Source organism: Saccoglossus kowalevskii, chromosome 11, assembly GCF_978046115.1.
Source record: "Saccoglossus kowalevskii chromosome 11, keSacKowa6.1, whole genome shotgun sequence".
NCBI lineage: Eukaryota > Metazoa > Hemichordata > Enteropneusta > Harrimaniidae > Saccoglossus > Saccoglossus kowalevskii.
In genome coordinates, this window is record NC_140651.1 from 6132377 (window position 1) to 6155118 (window position 22742).

The following is a 22742-nucleotide window of genomic DNA, read 5'->3' on the forward strand; positions in this document are numbered from 1 at the left end:
GAACTTAACATCAAAGGTTGTTGCCTAGAACTTACCATCAAGGGTTGTTACCTAGAACTTACCATCAAGAGTTGTTACCTGGAACTTAACATCAAGAGTTGTTACCTAGAACTTACCATCAAGGGTTGTTGCCTAGAACTTAACATCAAGGGTTGTTGCCTAGAACTTACCATCAGAGTTGTTACCTAGAACTTACCATCAAGGGTTGTTGCCTAGAACTTAACATCAAGAGTTGTTACCTAGAACTTACCATCAAGGGTTGTTACCTAGAACTTGCCATCAAGAGTTGTTACCTAGAACTTACCATCAAGGGTTGTTGCCTAGAACTTATCATCAAGGGTTGTTACCTAGAACTTACCATCAAGGGTTGTTGCCGAGAACTTAACATCAAGAGTCGTTACCTAGAACTTAACATCTAGGGTTGCTGCCTAGAACTTAGCTCAAACATTACAGTACAAAACCAAAAACGTACCAAGTCTGGTCCAAATCTATTGCCTTCTTGGCTAAGTGTCTCTCTAACAACCTATCACTTATGATTTTATGGGTTTTATGGTTCCCATAATTGTGTGTCATAATTTCATACAACACCAATCACATGACTGATTTCAACGAAATGTTGACTACTTAAAATTAACCCTTGCCATGCAATTGTGTCTAAAACTATTTCGGAATCAGTAAGATTTGGTAATTTTTTTTATGTGGTTATAATGTTGCTTTAACCCATATCTTGAAAATTATATTTTCATGCTAGTCATAAAATAATTAAATGATCATCAAATTGAAAATATAGTTTTGTTTATAGTGATAGTTGGAACATAAACATGTCTGAAATATGATTAAAACAAAATGGCTGCCAGTTGCCCCTTTAAATCTGATCTGAAATGGTGTGCATCAAGGTTCTATAATGCCCAATGTATGTACCAAGTTTGAACAAAATCAATCTGTAAACAGCCGAGATCCGGTTCGAAAATGCCAGAAATGCTTGATTTGGGTGATTTTTCAGCACAAAAATGGCCACCATTCGGCCATCTTGAATAAAATCATGAAACAAATTCATGTGCATTTGAATAATATTTTGTAAGATGTATGTGTGGAGTTATATTGTAATCGATACAGACACTTCTAAGATAGAGATATGGACGCACACATACTGACGGACACACATAGGTCAATCCATAATCCCTGTCTGAGCGGGAAATGAAAAGATAATTTTAAGTGAAATTTCAACAATATCTTGCCCAAGAACCTACACTGGTTAACAAAATGCAAAAGTTGAAAAAGTTTGGATATAAACTATTTGAGAACAGACATTTTCCACTCATATATCCCTTCTTCCATGATTCAGTCAAGGTGAAAACTATAATATGCAAGCCATACCAAAATTTATCTTGGGCAACGTTTTATATTGATTGACAAGATTTTCAAGTTGTAAATTGACCAGAATGTTCAACTTACTGTGAAATAAAAAAAAAAAAATTTCACTGATATTTGTGAATATTAAAGTGGTTAATATTATGTATCCATGGTAACTGGTTTGTTAAATGAGTGTAACCACAAGAAAAAACAGCTGACATTTCATCTCCTGTACCTTTCCCTTCATCTATAATGAAATGGTTATGAAATGGTCAAAGTAAACATGTATTAAATAATATATGTTTGGATGGATAAAATATTAATTAAATATATATAAAGTACTGTTATGTTAAAAGATTAACACATCTGCAGAGACCAACAATAAAAATACATAAATAAAACCAATGATACATGTGCATATACTACTGGTGAACATCTTTAATTCACAAGAGATAATTTGTTTGCAAATTAGCAGTAAAAATTTCACAGGGAATCTAACACGTCTTCATTAGTCACAGCAATATTTCATTCTCACAGGTTGTAAAAATATCAATCAAATTTCAGAAGTAAGTACATGTACAGTGAACATGAAAGCATTGCGGATAATGAAAATGGTCAGTTTTGATTAAAAATGAAGAAAAAAATATTTGCTAAAATTGAAGTTAATATTATTAAATAGTCAAATTGGAGAAAACACCAAAATTTGAATGGTATATATTAATAAGAAAACATTTTGAATCATGATTTACTGAGGAAAAATTGGAATTATTGATTAATAATAAAATATAATAAATTCATTGTATATGAAATAAATAGAACCAAAAAAGATAGTATTTACTACTCAAGATTTTGTTTCTGAATTATGTTCCAATCTAGCAAATAATGTTTTTATTTAAATCAAATTAATGAAAGTGCACAAAATAATACTTTATATTTTAAGCTGTTTTTTCCAATATTGTAACCAATCAGGACACAGGAAACTGGATATGTATTACATTCTCTTGGTCATTCTCAACCAAAAGCCATTTTGAGCATCCAACAAACCACCCTTCTTCAACTTCGGTGGAATCTGAAAAACATAGCATTATTTTACTGAACCACTGCAGAATCAAGTCACATTGCAGCACCAAGTCATATTGCAGCACCAAGTCATATTGCAGCACCAAGTCACATTGCAGCACCAAGTCACATTGCAGCACCAAGTAACATTGCAGCACCAAGTCACATTGCAACATCAAGTCACATTGCAACACCAAGTCACATTGCAGCACCAAGTCACACTGCAGCACCAAGTCACAATGCAGTATCTAGTCATACTGCAGAACTAAGTCACAATGCAGTATCTAGTCACACTGCAGCACCAAGTCACAACGCAGTATTTAGTCATACTGCAGAACTAAGTCACAATGCAATATCTAGTCATACTGCAGCACTAAGTCACTTTGCAACATCTAGTCATACTGCAGCACTAAGTCACAATGCAGCATCTAGTCACAATGCAGCATCTAGTCATACTGCAGCACCAAATCACATTGCAACATCTAGTCATACTGCAGCACCAAATCACATTGCAACATATAGTCATACTGCAACACCAAATCACCTTGCAACATCTAGTTACACTGCAGCAGCAAGTCACTTCGCAACATCAAGTCATACTGCAATATCAAGTCATACTACATAACTAAGTCACAATGCAGTATCTAGTCATACTGCAGCACCAAGTCACATTGCAACATCTAGTCATACTGCAGAGCCAAGTCACATTGCAACATCTAGTCATACTGCACACCAAGTCACATTGCAAGATCTAGTCATACTGCAGCACCAAGTCACTTCGCAACATCAAGTCATACTGCAATATCTAGTCATACTGCAGCACTAAATCACAATGTAGTATCTAGTCATACTGCTGCACCAAGTCATACTGCAGCACCAAGTCACACTGCAACATCTAGTCATACTGCAGTCAAGTCACATTGCAACATCTAGTTATACTGCGACACCAAGTCACACTGTCACATCAAGTCATACTGCAGCACCAAGTCACATTGCAAGATCTAGTCATACTGCAGCACCAAGTCACTTCGCAACATCAAGTCATACTGCAATATCTAGTCATACTGCAGCACTAAATCACAATGTAGTATCTAGTCATACTGCTGCACCAAGTCATACTGCAGCACCAAGTCACACTGCAACATCTAGTCATACTGCAGTCAAGTCACATTGCAACATCTAGTTATACTGCGACACCAAGTCACACTGTCACATCAAGTCATACTGCAGCACCAAGTCACAATGCAACATCTAGTTATACTGCAGCACTAAGTCACACTGCAACATCTAGTCATACTGCAGTCAAGTCACATTGCAACATCTAGTTATACTGCGACACCAAGTCACACTACCACATCAAGTCATACTGCAGCACCAAGTCACAATGTAACATCTAGTTATACTGCAGCACCAAGTCACACTGCAACATCTAGTCATACTGTAGCACCAAGTAACTGCAACATCTAGTCACACTGCAGCACCAAATCACAATGCAACATCTAGTCATACTGCAGCACCAAATCACAATGCAACATCTAGTCATACTGCAGCACCAAGTAACAATGCAACATCTAGTCATACTGCAGCACCAAGTAACAATGCAACATCTAGTCATACTGCAGCACCAAATCACAATGCAACATCTAGTCATACTGAAGCACCAAGTCACACTACAACATCAAGTCATACTGCAGCACCAAGTAACAATGCAACATCTAGTCACACTGCAGCACCAAATCACAATGCAACATCTAGTAATACTGCAGCACCAAGTAACAATGCAACATCTAGTCACACTGTAGCACCAAGTCACGTTGCAATATCTAGTCATACTGCAGCACCAAATCACAATGCAACATCTAGTCATACTGCAGCACCAAGTCACCAAGCCACACTGCAACATCTAGTCATACTGCAGCACCAAGTAACAATGCAACATCTAGTCATACTGCAGCACCAAGTAACAATGCAACATCTAGTCATACTGCAGCACCAAATCACAATGCAACATCTAGTCATACTGCAGCACCAAGTCACCAAGCCACACTGCAACATCTAGTCATACTGCAGCACCAAGTAACAATGCAGCATCTAGTCATACTGCAGCACCAAGTCACATTGCAGCATCTAGTAATACTGCAGAGCCAAGTCACACTGCAACATCAAGTCATACTGCAGCACCAAGTCACACTGCAGCATAAAGTCATACTGCAGCACCAAGTAACAATGCAACATCTAGTCATACTGCAGCACCAAATCACATTGCAACATCTAGTCATACTGAAGCACCAAGTCACACTGCAACATCAAGTCATACTGCAGCACCAAGACACAATGCAGTATCTAGTTATATTGCAGCACCAAGTCTCCTTGCAACATCTAGTCACGCAAGTCTGTCAGAATGTAACTACTTGACTTGTAACTAAATTCTGTCTACATACCTCGGTTTTGGAACATGGTTCCAATCTGAATTTCTGCAACACTTTAATCAAAGCAATCTTGGCTTCCATCAAAGCAAATCTCATTCCAATACAATTCCTTGGTCCAATTCCAAAAGGCATCCAAGCTAGTGGATGCCTCTTTTCCTTCTCTTCTTTAGTAAACCTGATAAAAGACATAAAATTTAACTCTAATATGTATTGGGTGATTTAATTGTTGTATCAAACAGATTGTGCATGTGTTGAAGTCAATGCAGAATCTTTGTTGAATTTTGTGTTAACAACTACATGCAAGTCACAGTCATTAAAGCATTAGTCACATTTCACAAATACCCTAAAACTGAATATAATCTATCTCACCTTTCTGGCAGAAATCTATCTGGTTCAGGCCATAGTTCTGGATCATGGTGTATAACCCAAATTGGTACAATTATCCTCATGTCTTTCTTCAAGAATACACCTCCTATCTCAGTATCTCGGCAACATCGTCTGTCAGTCACTACGGCAGGTGGATACAACCTCAAAGATTCACACAACACCATGTCTAAATAGTTCATTTTACTAATCACTTCAAAGCTCAGTTGATGGCAGTCTTGCAAAGTGTCATTAATCTCATCTACCAGTCTGTCTTGTACCTCCACATTAGTCGCCAGCAGATAGGAAGTAAAGCTGAGACAGCTACTAACAGTGTCATACCCAGCTAAGAAAAACAAAAAGGACTAGAAAGAAAAAAAAAATTGAAACATATTCAGGGAATTACTGGGATACAGATAATGTTTTACAACATTTCGCTCAATGATAGTAATGAATTAGTGATACCAACCCAGCAAAACTTTCATCTATGGGAGTTGTATCGATAGTCTTGTGTGGTGCATCAATGAAGCCATTGTTAGATATGATGGTGAACAGCTAATTTATGCAAGATATATCATATAAGTACAAACGTAATGATTTTTCCAAATTCAACAGTTGCTATATTTAGTGCATTATGCAAGTCATTAACAATATACTCACAATTTTTAAAATGAATTTATCTGAATGTTAATTTAGAAGTGACGCTCACCTGTATTTTATCGATTTATGTATAACGACAATGTGTCTTTTAATAAATGTACATTTTAAAAATCTTGTGCCAGAGATTCAGGGTAATGAACCAGTAGCAAAAATATTATGAATGTGAAGCCATTATTTATAATAAGTATAGAATAGGTACTAGATACAATAACCAGACAAATAGAATATGTATACACACAAAGATGGTTTGTTATGCACTCCTCCACATTTATAATGGTTTAGAACTAAATCTAAAATAAAGTTGGATGTACAAATGACTGACATGTCCTAGGATTTCATCCTTGCTCAATCCATGTTCTTTGTAAAAATCAAAATCATGATTTTCATCCAGTTTCTCATCATCTGTTATCTCACTGTCGTTATCCTTATGTGCATTCAACATCAACTGAAGAAAATCTACTCTCTGTAAAAAAAAAAGAAAATATTTGTTTTAAAGGAGCACGATCGAAGTATCCTTTACCCAGGGGGTTTCTCAAGATAATCAAAATTAATTATCTAACCACTTGCTCAATAATGTACATTTTTCAGACTCTGAGGATGCATACCAATGACAGTATTGTTTTCGTTGGTTATCATAATGACTAAGATTGCTGCATCTTTGTTGATTTTAGATTTACAGAAGCCCCTCCAACAATGTTATACAATACTGGCCCATGTTGTTGATGTTCTACCATTAAGAGAAATTACTGTGTAATTTAATGTACAGCATCAGTATAAAACATAAATGTTATGCTTTCAGTGATCACATTTCAGTGATGGATATTACAAATTGGCACTAATGACATTAGAATAACAATTCTGAGAAAAAATATCAAGTAAGAGCTATTGCCACTTTAACATATGGTTACATACCTTTGTCTCTTGATCCTCACCATCACCATGTCTAAACTCCATGGCTTTTTCAATAACATCAACAAAGAATGCTACTGTTTCCTTGGAAATTATCTGGTAACCAAATACCCTCTCAAGAAACTTGGATGTAGAAGGAAAGACCACTGAAAAATATTGTATTAAATAATATAATAATAACTATCCCCTTTTTGTGGTGTTTTATTTTACAAGTTTCTAATAATCCAGAATTGCAGAAATGCTTGATTTGATGCATTTTTAAAATGGTAGAAATTCGACCATGCATTGTGAATTGAATTATGGAATATATACATGTGTGTAGGTGTGGTATATGATCAAAGGTTTATAAATCTATATGCAACTTTGTGAAATGATATATCATGAAGACCTCACAAAAAGTAAACACTTTCATGCCTTACATGGTAAGCGTTTGAAACCGGTTCCTCTTTTGTGCATGTCAAACAAACATATTTTTATAGAAAACAGTGTCACTGTCAGATGCGCAGTGGACAAGGAAGGTTTGATTGTGTATAAGCAGGAATTTTTGCCGCATTTAAAAACAAATGTATCACGTTTTTCAGGCAGGTCTTTTCAACCTCACTAATTTACATTAGAACGTCTAGAAATACAGTTTGTAATTGGACCTCTTCAATCTGTGCAAGAACTTGATCACACACACAAACCTCTTCTTATAAATACTTGATATGTATGCATGAACTTGGAACATGAACAGTCCACCCAGATGTACCCAGACATACACAGTCACCCTTTTCAGACTTTATTTAAACAGCAATCCAGCAATTAATGCATGGTGGTGCGAAATTATTTGAATTCAATGTATCCAATCAGTAAATGCCAATGTTTTTGGTCGGTTTTCAAAGGGAGTTGGTTTATTCAGGGGTCGATTTGGACAGGTTTCACTGTATTGTAAGACTCACTATCAACTTGCTGTTTGGTCTCTAAAGTTCTGTGTCACAGTTCGTATGGCTGGTCACCCACTAACCACTCGTCGCCGTCGTCGTAATAGCAAGACCAAAAGCAAGTTGATAGTGAGTGTTACAATACAGTGAAACCTGTCCAAATCGACCTCCATTGGGACCAATGTTTTTGATCGGTTTTCAAAAGAAGTCTAGTCAGGGTTTGATTTGGACAGGTTTCATCGTATTTGATGTAAACATTATTTGAGATCCATAATTTCATATTTAAGGTTGGTATTTACAAATATTTATAATTTCATTTATAAACTATAACATGTTTCTACCATGCAATGTATTTACATATTACTTACATATTATCAACAATAATGGATTGTAGATATTAAAATTCAATATGGATTTAGCGTACTTCACAAACTGATCGTCTGGGTTGTTTTGTGAATCTACTTGTAAACCAAATGCAGCACTCGCTATACAGTCCATACTGAACCCACCAAAGACCCTGAAAAGACAATTAATACACAGGGTTGTAACAGTAATTAAGATTAATTTTCAGTTAATTATCTGGGAAACAACACCCAGATTAATAATACCAAACAAGAACAATAGTTTCCCATGATGCAATGGTTCACTTTCTACTAATTACTATTTCTTGATATCATGAAAATTGATAAAAACATTGCAACAAATTATTATTGTAAAAACAAATGCAAACACAAAAAGTGGTTTGAATAACATCACTTGGTGTACATTTGCAACAGATCTGTAAGTGAATTAAAATTCACCGAGTACCATACATGTAAATAAAAAAAATTGCTTATTAGTAGAAAATTGTGAGATATTGTTGTGCACATTATCCTTCTAAATTTACACCCCATATAAGATCGAAAATTTATAATTACTGGATGCAACATATGCACATTGATAATGAGATCACAAACCTTAGAAAACGATAGTTTTGAATTCATTTCATCTGACCTGAAATAGAACTTTTCAGCTACTGTAAAATACTTTATTTTAGTTGAAATTAATTTTCGCTAACAAGACTTTTTGGGTGTTTTGTATGAAATTTATTTTCACTGATTTTTTACAAGTTGAATGTAAAATATAGAAAAATGGGTATATTCGCTAGATTTTATTTTCACTGAATCATTCCTTCAGCGAAAATTAATTCCAAGCGAATATAAAGTATTTTATAGTAATCAATTTAAACCCAACTGAACCTACATGGTGTAGCTAAAACAAGAATTTGAGTTCCGATACAAACACATACTTTTTAAATTCTACATCTTTTCCATCTTCTACAGCTTTCTCCAAAATTGTAACCATGGTATCAGCACATTTATTAAGCATACCTGCCATCTGAAATATGAATCAAGAACATCTTCAATTTTAATGGTGATACAAGCCATGTATGAATCAAGTAATCAACTCAGACTCCAAATTTGAATGAAATCGATTCTTAATTAATGTTTGAAAAAACAGAGGTCAATGTCTGATATATTTACCTGTCTCATCTTAGATCCAGTAAATGCGGGTGACAATACATTACGTGCATGCTTCCAATGGTCACCTTCCAATGACGTCAATCCATCTGATAATGGTTTAACTTTGACTGGTGATTTCTGTTCAAAACAATAAAAGCTATGCATTATGTTTTACACATGATGAAAGAAAATAGTATATACCGGTAGTTAAACAAATACCCTGGATAATTAAAAAATATGAATATTGCATCCTCAAAAAAGTATGTAATATTTTACTATAACTATATGTCACATGTAGAAGCATCACAGAAAATGAAAACCTTCAAAAAAATTGAAACATTAACATAGTTAAACAATTGAGACCTTGTCCTTGATGAATTATCCAATTACACAATCACTGTCATACAATAATGATCTGAAAAAAACAGCAAGGAAAACTTTGTATAAATCTTACCTTTCTATTTGGGAAATCAGCAAATCTTTTAACTAAGATTTCTTTTAATAGATCTAAATCAGATGTTACTAAGATTGGAGTTCTGGCAAGATAGAGACTACAAAATATAAAAAAAAATATATATATATATATATATATCAAAACATGCGCGACCACTTAGCACTATATAGTACAGATTAAATCTGGCCTATTTTAAAGACTCTGTCCAGATCGCATGAACACTTACCTAAAATGCCATTGTATTCAATGTTCATTTAGAAAATCTACTATTATTTCGATATATGTACCATTTCTGACATGACAACCAAGGCTGGACATTGTTCTCAGGAAAAAATTAACTGACAATGAGACTCTACCTTTTATTCCGCATTCTGCTAATTTTGAATTTGCTTTGGAATTGTTTTATAACCATAGAACTACCATTTACACCTTTCTAGTTATTAAACTGAGCAATCATACTTAAGTGAATGGTGAGTTTTGTAATTCTAAACAAGTTTGGGCATTCAATAGCAAGTGCTAACCACTGCCTTCCACCCCACCACCCCCCATCCCCACCCCTGTGCATGTAAGCAATTGCGTATATCTGATGTGCATATGAGATTACAGTAGCTTAAATCTAAGTCTGTTTTTCATGTAACATGAACACTAGAATGGTTGCTAGAATACATTGTAAATATAGAAAATTCCAAATATTAATTTATTTACCAGCGATCATGAATTGTAGCCGTACGGGACATCTCCTTATGATCATGTCTGACTAATACATAGATGTAATCTGAAATGTTGCCTGCCATAGCGGGGACAATACAGATTTGTATTCATTCATTCCTGCATGTAGTGTTGATACATTAGATTGGGCCTTGTTTTCAATCAAAATCAAAATCCTTGCAATCTCTGAGGCATCTGTAACATCTATGTACATGTTTCAGATTCCCAGTAGAGAATGGAGAATATGTGGCAGTTTAACTGTCATGGCTGAAATTGCCTGGTGCATTACATGTATGATGAAGGTATGGCAGCTCATAAGTTTACAAAAATGGTATAACCTTACTCAACGCTATTCTATGTACCGTAAAAACTCCAAAATTTCGGCCGGTTTTAAATAATTTGTGCTAGAAATGTGACGTGTTTTTAGAGTCAAAATTAAGGTGCATTTTCGGACGGTCAAATTTTTCAGAATAGAAATCAGCAAATGAAAAAATGGGGATGATAGACAGTGTGCTTCGTTAGTTTTTTAAAAAATGCAATGTCCATCAATTAACGTAAACTTCCCCATGTTTCACGGTAAAAGCAAAGGTCGTGGCCGAGTTGTACGCTAAACAACTCAAAATCAAAACAAAGTCATCAATCAGTGAGTATTATGACAAGGAAAACAAAACATCAAGACGCGGAGGAGAGGTCAGCACAAAATTAGGTCAAAAGACAAAGCTGTCTCGCACTACCTAGGAAAACTTGTGAATGTTCGAAGTACAGGTACCCATTGGACAAAAGATACATGGAAGTTTAGCAAACTATCTCCCCGACCCAGTGCAATGTATCTGGTTAGAATCAAAGCTCACGTGTCCCTTATTTGAGGGACCAGATTCTGCCGTAAATTCGTCCTTGGATTAAAAAAATAAAATGGGATTTAAGAAAACAAGCAGCCTATCGGCTGAGATAGCTCCGCTGTTAGCAATGCACATTTCAATTAAAGAACTGAAGACATCATTAGAAAATGAACAATATGAATAGTATCAAAGCAATCGGACTTACAGTTTTTAACAAGAAGTCGAAAATATCACTTTTTACCAAAAATTACAAAAATATTCATCAAAATAAATAGAGAATTGAAGATATCATCACAAAACAAACAAACTGAGAGAGGTCCACATGTAGTACCTATATATGTAATATCAAAGCAATCGGACTTACAGTTTTCAACAAGAAGTCGAAAATATCACTTTTTACCAAAAATTACAAAAATATTCACCAAAATTAGAGAACTGAAGATATCATCACAAAATGAACAAATCTGAGAAAGGTCTACATGTAGTATCTATATATGTAATATCAAAGCAATTGGACTATTGGTTTTTAACAAGAAGTCGAAAATATTACTTTTTACCAAAAATTACAAAAATATTTACCAAATTTAGAGAATTGAAAATATCATCACAAAATGAACAAATCTGAGAGAGGTCCACATGTAGTACCTATATATGTAATATCAAAGCAATCGGACTTGCGGTTTTTAACAAGAAGTCGAAAATATCACTTTTTATCAAAAATGACAAAAATATTCACCAAAATTAGAGAATTGAAGATATCATCACGAAATGAACAAATCTGAGAGAGGTCCACATGTAGTACCTATATATGTAGTATCAAATCAATTGGACTTGCGGTTTTTAACAAGAAGTCGAAAATATCACTTTTTACCAAAAATGACAAAAATATTCACCAAAATTAGAGAATTGAAGATATCAACATGAAATGAACAAACCTAAAAGAGGTCTACCCAAGGTACATATACACCAAGTATTAAAGCATTCAGGCTTGTAGTTTTCAAGAAGAAGTCGAAAAAGTAAAACATTGACACGGACGACGGACGACGACAGACGACGACGGACAATCACTCATATGATAAGCTCCGCTCGACAAAGTCGACAGCGGAGCTAATAAAATGGGACTTTTAAGGTGTATTTTGGCGTCATTTTTCGGACATTTCAATCATTCCTGCCGGCTAAAATAGAGTCTAAGTTTTACCGTAGTCATTGACGTCTATTCAAGAGTACATGTGTATGATTTTTATCGTGACTAGCGTGAGCGGGTAAGCTTCCTTTCGAGAATGAGCTGTTATCACTGTGAACAATGTTAAATTATTCTTCAGATGCCCAGTTTATTTTTTAAAAACAACTAATTTTTTTATTTAAAAAAAATCATGCCGTTTTCGCATCAAAATCCAAGCCAAAAGATCGTACTACAACATCAATCGCTTCCGCATTGCGTTCAATAACATTAACATATTTAAATAAGCTATGATAATTTGAACACGTTGGCATCATCCAGCTTTTTGATTGGTTAATTAGTGATTTGACCTATTTGACCTAAGAGAACATGGCGGATATCCTACAGCATCAAATATTTATACGAGACCGGAATCATTCGCTTACGATGAAACTAAGTTGACTTTTATTTGTATTTCATAACAATTCAAAGAATTTATTTTGTGTACATTATTATAATCAGTACTGAGTAATAATCAACAATTCAGAAACGCAGCATGCCGAGATTTTTGTGTTCGTTTTTATTTGAAACTTCGTTTCTTTAGAATATATTTTCGTTACCAATAAAAAAAAATCTCTCAGTCAATCAAAAACCCGGATTCATGTCTTCGGGGAAAGTCCCGTTTGAACGCTCACATCGTGTTTTTTTTCGTTTTGGGGAAAACCAAAACTGGTCGCAATTTTCGAATAAGAATGAGTCGGCAATTTTTAATGGAGTCGAAAATTTGGAGTTTTTACGGTAGTTTAGTGATCTTACTTGTATAGCGCCCCCTATAGTTAACAAACAGACCGGGACCTGCCATCTTCAATAGAAAGCTAGTCAGATTTGATGGACGCAGATAAAACCACAAAGTTTTGGTTGTATTTAGCACCGATCCCGGAACAGAGTTTTACGTGAATTTGTAATTCTCTCCATGAATTATATTCAATGAACCTTGACACTGGAGTGACCTTTGTGAACCAGTGGGCCAGTGAATAAACGACATTAATGTTTAAATATTAGAGTGATTTATTTCTAACGCTTGTAGACTGCTACCACTCAAGTGAACTGTTTCGTTATTGATGAAATTAATTTGGAGTGAAACTATTTATCAATAATCATTCGCCACAACAGGAATACTTTTAAATCTATAAGGACAGTGTGTTCTTACCCATACAGTTTACCATATTGGATTTGAAACCTCAGTAATGTGTCTTGGAAACCTTTGCCCTGAAAAAAACATACATACATGCATACATAATCAAGAATTTTCAACAAGTAATTGCATTACATATTCCCTGTGAGTTTTCAAGTTTAAGAAATATATAAAGTTTGAACATGAGAGAATGACAGAGATATCGTTCAAAAACTGCATTCACTAAAACAAAATAGCCGGCGGTTGGTCATTTTGAGTCTGATCTGACAAACAAAGTGACATGCATTAAGGGTGTCCCATAAAGTTCAATGTATAAACCAAGATTGAACAAAATTGTACTGGTCAAGCATTGAGCTTTAGAATTTGTGAGAATTGCACATATTGCACGACTAAGCATATAACTGCACATATATGCAATGCATTGTGGGATATAACTACTCATTCCATACAATGGAAAACTATCATTTCCTAACAAAAATATTTAATGTTTTTACAATATTAGGATTTGTATCCTAATTCGTATCCTAATTCAATTTTGAGATATAACCACCCATAGAAACCAGTGAACTTTGAGATATAATCAGTATGAAAACACAAAGTTTGACTATTTTTCAGGACATTTTGGACTCTTGTATCTTGAGGAATTGTTCAGTGACCAAATTTGTTTGTTTCTTTTCTCAGTAGCCTCATACACTCATGGCTCTGCCCTCCTTAAAATGAATTATTGCAACTGAAAACGCACAATAAAAGTGAATATCTGTGAGGACTATTCAAAAGTGTCTAGGGAATGGGAAGCCGAAAAAGATGACAACATTTGTACATGCTGAAAAAATTATCAAAATTTATTTGGAAGGGGTTTCACCTGTGTGGGAATTGAGTCCCAAACGATGATAATAAAGCATGCTAAAAAACGCAAAGGCCCTTGGGTAGACGTTTGCTTGTAAACAACAACACGCTATGGTCATCTGCCACATGTGCAGGTGACATCTCCTCCACTTTAAATATTTCATAGTCCAATAAAGTTTTAGAAATGATCTAGAGTACAAGAAATATAGATGAATACATACCTTTATCAGAGTATAAAATGATCCTACCATTGGCCATGGTGTAGGTCCATTAATACCTTGCTTTTTGAAATATGAATATGTCCAAGTGCCATAACTGTAAATTAAATTATATTGAAATATTAGACAAAGATGTTTATTTTATCACATTGAAATTGTTATTATTTACTTATATTCATATGAGTATTTATAAATGTATTTATTTTGTTATTTACTGATATTCATATGAGTATTTATAAATGTATTTATTTTGTTATTTACTGATATTCATATGAGTATTTATAAATGTATTTATTTTGTTATTTACTGATATTCAGTTTGGGTCATTATTTAATTAAATGTATTGCCTCATTCTTGAGGTCAACGCTTGACCAGATGAGAATAGCGCCCTCACGAATTTAATGTATTTTTTTCAAAATGTCTGATCGCGGATCAATCACGGTATGTAAGTACTTATGTATACATACATGTCGTTACTGCCGAATCGAACAGACGCGCTGTATTCGAGCATGGACATCTATGATTCGAGATACTGAGAATTAGCTGCGGTTCCAGGCTCGATCACAAGTGCATAAGAAGACGTCTGACGTGTTTAACCTTTTTTTTTTACAAAAGTATACTAATATTATATTGATCGTATTATGGAGAAGGCAGTGTACCCCAAATGCAAATGACGACCGGCAACCAAGAGGTCAAAGTGAAATAACTTTCAAATTAAACATTTGGCAGGTCTCCAGAAGACGTACCTACACTTTATGCAATTTTTTTTTAATTATGCTAATTTATTCATGACGTAGCAGTTTCTGTGCTCATGAATATTCATTAATTTGTGGGTCAATACATTCTAAAAGGGGCAATATATTATTTTGGGGGGAAGAGTTAGAAAGGGGGATTAGCAATCCTTAGGGGGTCAATACAAAAGAAGGGACCCATTTGGAGAGCAGCATTGCTCCTCGTGTCTGTTGTTGCACATGACCTGCAGCTGTCAACTGTGTTCGTACTCTGACGACTTCGACTTGCTTCCACGTGAGGTAGTATTCTTGTGTTCTGTTTTTCTGACTTGAATTCTTGATATACAGAAGTTGCTGTTTATGTTTTTAACGTCTTTCATATTTTGTCTTGTAGTAGTGTCGTTTTCGTCATTCGAACTTGCAATCTTTGAGTTCCCAGCGCACTGTCTTGTCCACTTTACCACGAGTGTCTTCACACAAACGATAGGATTTAAGTCCTATTTATAGGATCAATGTTTTCACTAGCATTCAAAAATCGTACTAACCGTACCGGATTCAAACCAGCAATCTCTCACATTGCCTACATTGTACATATCCACTGAACCATATGGGTAGTCATGCAAATGAATGATTTGTTTTCTTATTTAGGTTTATTACAAATTAGTGTTTGCGAAAAAAGACTGGCAGGCATGGGAATTGAACCCGGGTCCTCCTGATCACTGTCCTCAAGACCACAATTGATTGACTGGATGTGTTTGCATTTGATAAGACTATATAGTGTGTATATATATAGAAATACAACATATTTCTATTATTGAGTTACAATTGTCCAAAAAATTGACAATTTTGTGTTTTTACTTGTGTAAACTATATGCATGCCATAATCCGTTAGTGTACATCTTGCCAATTGGGTGTTTGCCATTTGCGTTGCCCATACCTGACCTGACCCTAACCCTAATGCCAAGACACGTTCCTGTTAATAATTCCGTTGCCCATACCTGACCCGACCCTAACCCTAATGCCAAGACACGTTCCTGTTTATAATTGCTCATTAATGATACTCTGTTGTGCACTGTGCACTGCAGGTAAGTTGCATTGATGTCAACTGATTAAACAAGTGGTTAAATTGTGTCAATAAATGTGTGGACAAATATTTGAGATTAATTTTGGTGTAGACAACTCTTGTTTAATTATTTTACACCATTACAAGTTGTTAAATTGAGAGAATAAATGTCTCAACAAATATTTAATACTTAGTTTGGTGTAAACAACTCTCGTTTGATTAATTCCCACAATTACAGGTTGTTAAATTGAAAGAATAAATGTGTGGACAAATATTTTAGACTTATTTTGGTGTAGACAGCTCTCGTTTGATTAATTCCCACAATTACAGGTTGTTAAATTGAAAGAATAAATGTGCGGACAAATATTTTAGACTTATTTTGGTGTAGACAGCTCTCGTTTGATTAATTCCCACAATTACAAGTTGTTAAATTGAGAGAATAAATGTGTGGACACATATTTTAGACTTATTTTGGTGTAGACAGCTCTTGTTTAATTATTTTACACCATTACAATTTGTTAAATTGAGAGACTAAATGTATGGACAAATACTTTAGACTTATTTTGGTGTAGACAGCTCTCATTTAATTATTTTACACCATTAAAAGTTGTTAAATTGAGAGAATAAGTGTGCGGACAAATATTTTAGACTTATTTTGGTGTAGACAGCTCTCGTTTGATTAATTCCCACAATTACAAGTTGTTAAATTGAGAGAATAAATGTGTGGACAAATGTTTTAGACTTATTTTGGTGTAGACAGCTCTCGTTTGATTAATTCCCACAATTACAAGTTGTTAAATTGAGAGAATAAGTGTGTGGACAAATATTTTAGACATATTTTGGTGTAGACAGCTCTCGTTTGATTAATTCCCACAATTACAAGTTGTTAAATTGAGAGAATAAATGTATGGACAAGTATTTGAAACTTATTTTAGTGTAGACAACTCTCATTTGATCAATTCCAACAATTACAAGTTCTTAAATTGACAGAATGAATGTATGGACAAATATTGACCATTATATTTGTGAGTAAATACCTGTTTAATTAATTTCCACCTCTACAAGGTTGTTGAATTGGGAGAATAAATGTGTCGACAAATATTTGATACTTATTTAGGTGTAAGAACTCGTGTTTGACCAACTTCCATCATCATTATTCGACACTTTAACAAAACTTACCTTGACTTGGGTCTTGTTTATCTCTTGTGACTGGAAACTGTCCAGTTTAAGACGTAAGCTATTTTAATATTTATTTATTCATTCAGTTTTGTATGGTGGAGTTTCGTGAGTTTTATTATTTTTTCGCGACGTTCTTTGTTTACTTGTTTACGGTTTGAGAGATTTCAGTTTATTTGATTTACGTTTTTACGGTAGCTCTGACCGGGACTCGAACCCACTGTCTTTTCAAGCTAATTTTGTTTTATTTTGATGGCACGCTTGTGTACCACACCACAACGTTGGTCGTTAAGTGGTGTTCATTTTTCTAACTACTCCAGTGTTCCGAGCCAAAACGATTGCTGGTTTCTGATTGCTTCGGTTCTGGTGAGTGTGTATCTAGTGTGATTCGAACCCATGTTGTTTGTATTGGGCGTTTTTTGTATTTCCCATGTTGGCTACGCCGTAATATGCAACCACTTCCCCGTTTTATTGTGATTTTGAGAGTGTTTAATGATGTCTTCCTCACCCGTCACGCCATAACCCAGTTTCAACCACACGGCCATTTTGCAACACAGTGCGTGACCCTCGGCGTCACCCGACTGACTATATGATCGTTCTGTTCAACTGTTAAGCTAGGATTTATTACCGTTTATTATCATTATATTGTCACATGATTTGTTTTACCTTATGTGTAATGTCTTAAGTATCCTTATTGTAATTTGTATATACCAATTCGTATATACCGAAGAAACGACCCCGATTGAACTTGAAGGTCATGTATTTTGTGACGTCACCAATTCGTGTGTAGGTACGGCTTCTAGATCCGTGCCAAACATTGTAAGTAATATTTACTGATAATGGCAATGGTACCAGCAGCAACATGAGTTAGTTCCAGATGCCATGACTTTCGTTTTTATCGTTCATAGACGAATGGTTAAATTTAACAACAAAATTACCAATCAACTTACATGTATGCCAGAGCCAAGGTGGCAATAATAAGTAGCCATAGCAACGCAATCTCAAACCCAAAAACGTACATTTTCCATCTGCAATAGCGTCAATCCACTGAGAAACGAGATGACGAAACAGCTGTACAGAATGACGACGTTTACTTTACTTCAATGTACGTGCATTGACACTGCAGGTCGGCGTCTTCTACACTGAATAGCGCCACCTGTGTTGACACAATGATGTACGTGTTGTTGTATATGTCCCCTTAGCTATCTATTCCATCTACATATTCCACCGAAAACTCCATGTTGTGTAAATTCAACATAATTTCTCTTCAGTTAAAACAGTGCATCCACTACAAAGTAGTTTCAATGGAAAGGTCATTCAAAGTTCCTCGACATTGGCCCGGACATTAACCCCCAGATGGATACATTCCCAACACTGGTGGCGCTTTCACTTTTACTTTGTCTGATTTGCGTCTATTTGGCATACTCACGCCGAGGTCAGATAAATTGGCGAGCACATTTTGACGAGCAGCATCTTGCAAGTCGGCAGAATTTTGCTCAACAAATCAGATAAGGAATCATTGTTCTAAACGGTGAGCAACATGTTCTCTTGAAACAGCTCACCAAATTGTGTTCACCATCCCTCCTCAAATCAACGAAACTAAGGGGACATACAAACAAATGCACGCCTGAGTATTTCTGCAAAGCTGTACATGTGCTACCGGGGTAGTAAATACATGTATATGCACTATAGCACAATTTTAAAAAAAGTGACCTCGAACTGACGTCAGATTTTTTAAATCCACTGAGCATGTGTTGGTATTTTACAGGTTATAAACGGCGAGTGAGGACATTTGGTAGTGGATATAGGACATCTCTGGGGAAAAATAGCTTATTTGGCGAGAGATAATGACCGAGTGTAAGCGAGACGTTTGCGAAACATGTGACTTAAAGCCGCCCAGCTCATTGGCTAAAAAGTAATGGAAACAAACAACAAATATTTATGCAAATCATGCATATGCATTTCACTTCGTCATTTTCTACAATTTGAAACGAGTTAATCAACAAATTTGCTAATTACCAATAAAATACAAATTATTAATTTACAACTACAGGCGAGTCTACGACCCATGAACAATAACGAGAGCATAGATTCTAAAAAAAGGTAAATACTCGTTCGACACATCTTTTCAACATGTAGCGCCCTCAATTGACAACTCTGGTTGTGAAGTCGTTCACTCATAATATAGCACATTTCTTTTTGGATTGATAGACAGTCACAAATCAAAACAGATTAAATTCGCTTAATATCTAAACTGTGAACGGTATTTATACACCCAAGGACGTCACAGGCGAAAAACATATTCAGATTTCGGAATGTATAATATTCGGATTGTGTATTTGTTAACTGGTCCACAATATGTATCAACGAGAAATTTGTGATGACTTAAATAAAATAAAATCTGCCCGTTCATTCCTTTCTGAATGTATTCGGAATGTTTTCTAAACTAAATCCGACATTTTGCTAGGGGTTGTGTGAATTAGTTTAGTCTGTGGCACACATATTTATGTCTATGTGCATGTGACTCTGGGTCACTTCAGGTTATGGTGATGTCTCTAGGGTGAATTAGGTCACATCGGGTTATGGTGATGTCTCCAGGGTGAATGGATCAAATGATAAAACATCAAACTCTATCACACGCCGGACATTTTATCGTGATCTAATACTTGACTGATGATAGTTTTCTATTATGTCCTATTTATGGTAACACAGTAGAAGATATCTCACGAGTGACCCTGCAATATAAGGTTTATTAAAACATGAGTAGTAATTGTCATTTGTTCTTTGCTTTTACTTTGATATCCTGTATATATCTGTTTCATTAACACAGTGATTGTACTTTGTGGGCGCATATTCGAGACAACGTAGAGCGTCCATGTTAATAAAATAGTTCAGGGATGCATTTGTAATATAATTACAAATTTTGGAGCTTATTCTAACCGCGACCTTTTCACAATATGCTTCACATGGGCGAATACATTTCTGTGTGCGGGGGTCGGGAAAACATTATAAATCAGTGACCCGCTTCAGGCTCTTTTTTTCATTATTTTTATTCAGTAATTCACAACAACAATGCAATACATTCTACTTCTTGCTAACAATATATTTTAGGATTTTTGACAACATGATCGTCAGTATGACAAATCACAAATTAGTTAAAACAACGGTATTACCCATAGTACTTGTATGCAAACCTTTAACTGAATCAGACGGTATATTATTAACGAATTGACATAAATAAAAATGCTGTGTGATTTGAATGAAATGATTAGTAAAGACATTATAAATGATATTCAATTAAGTCTTCTGTATTGTCCCTATTAATGGATGAAACACAAATATAGCAGTAATTATAATAGAATCTTTACTGCATCCTTAGAAATAACATTTTCTGTAAGTTAAATATGTATATGAATTTAATAGTAAAAGAAAAAGTCGACTAATGTGGGAAGTACCAGAATAATTATCGCTCAGCGGCAACAACTCAACTGATGTTTGAGTCCAAATTATCGGATATCCGATATGTACATGGTAGATTTAAAAAAAAAAATTCCAGTGATATCAATAATATTAATTAATAGTAATACAATTATTTTTTAATTCCAGTGATACTTAGCTTGAGAACCACAGAATTAGCTTTTTACTGTCTTACGAGACATTGTGTGACAACACTGGTTATTTTTTTTCACCTATGCCAGTTTAACCTATACAGTTCTAAACTCTGACATTATATCTAGGATACATTTTCTAGCCATACCGGTATGCATTTACTGAAGGGGGCAAGGGGGTAGCTGGTACAGTTTTACGGGAAATAAAAAGGGCTTTTTACAATTTACAGTGAAAATTGAATTTCCCTGGATTATTTTTTACGACTTTTTTTATTTGGATGTAAATTCTTGTACGTACCGAGAAATATGACACATTTTTACAGTGTACGAAAAAAAGTATTTGATTGATTACGTTGTACGTCTAGCCTGTGATTACAGAATTACGGAATTTATTTTTTCAATTTACGTTGTACGAACAAAAAAATATTGCAATTACGTTGAACGAAAATAACCCTTGCCCCCACCCCTCTTTACTGGTACATGGAGTTATAAAAGAACGACGAGAAAACGCATCGCACAATGAACGAAAACACGTGAAATTACGGATAAACATTCTGGTCAGTCAAATACAGTTTATATATTTAGAGATATCTGTATAAAAGTTAAATCGGAGATGCCGTCTTCGAAAACAAAACGACACGATCAAACAACTCCGGAACGACTGCGGTTGCTCTGATTACTTAGAGACGTATGCTTCGCTTAAATGTAACAACATATCAGGCAAATATAGAGATGTGATAACACTTTGCATTTACCATACTCTCACAGCTGGTGGGGGTTACTGGTATAGGTGGAACAAATGAGTGTTCTGCAAAATCAAATAACAACCTCCTTCTACTGAGTATTTAAATAGAATGCAATTTCCTTTTTGTCATAAAATACAGACTTACAAAACGTTTTCGCTGACATCTAAACTTCGAAAAAAAACAAACAGAAATTCAGAACGCACATGTGTATCCATTGACTAACCAGGTTCTCCCTCCCGGCAGCATCGTTACTTGTAAACACAACGCTATATCAGGTGATTGTCATCATACGAGTGGTGTGATGCAATAAAAAATATCACCATATAAACATACTTATCTTATCGTGGTTATGTCAGTGATCATGCGCGAGATATATGGGTCTCGTATTAACAGAGATGATGACTTTGAGGCTGTTGCGCAGATCTACGAGTACAAACTGGGACGTTACCAAGCTTTAATTAAGTATTTTTTAGACGATTGGACGGTATAGAAGGAGTCACCGGCGATAATTAGCGCAAGTCGCGCCCAAGTCAAACCTCATACTTGTGATTCCCATTAGTAGAGCGCATTGGATTGTGGGAATATCAATATTTATCAACACAAATGTAGCACATACGCATACCTTTAAGTAACGTAATAATGTATGGCGTAATAATGGTTCTAGATCATCGCTTATTAGACGCTTGGAGCCATGTTTTGGGGGCAGTTTAAGTGACGTCCCGAGGTGCGCGTCTGTTTATAGCGGCATTGCCATGGTCCTGAGTTCGAGCATGTTTGTATGTTTGTTCAAAATTTAATTACACG

At 35.1% G+C, this 22742-nt stretch overlaps 1 protein-coding gene across 1 annotated transcript; it reads right to left on the minus strand.

The window, feature by feature from the left end:
- Positions 1-1771: 1771 nt before the first annotated feature.
- LOC102806044 (cytochrome P450 3A13-like) lies at positions 1772-18880 on the minus strand. Its single transcript, XM_085505676.1, has 12 exons — positions 18535-18880; positions 14618-14711; positions 13566-13624; positions 9650-9746; positions 9217-9333; positions 8982-9070; positions 8062-8210; positions 6777-6919; positions 6187-6327; positions 5211-5569; positions 4854-5016; positions 1772-2422 (listed from the first exon to the last, which is right to left on the minus strand). Exons 1-12 carry the CDS (start codon positions 18603-18605, stop codon positions 2345-2347), a joined length of 1560 nt encoding a protein of 519 aa, XP_085361802.1. The 5' UTR covers positions 18606-18880; the 3' UTR covers positions 1772-2344.
- Between the last annotated feature and the right edge of the window lie 3862 nt (positions 18881-22742).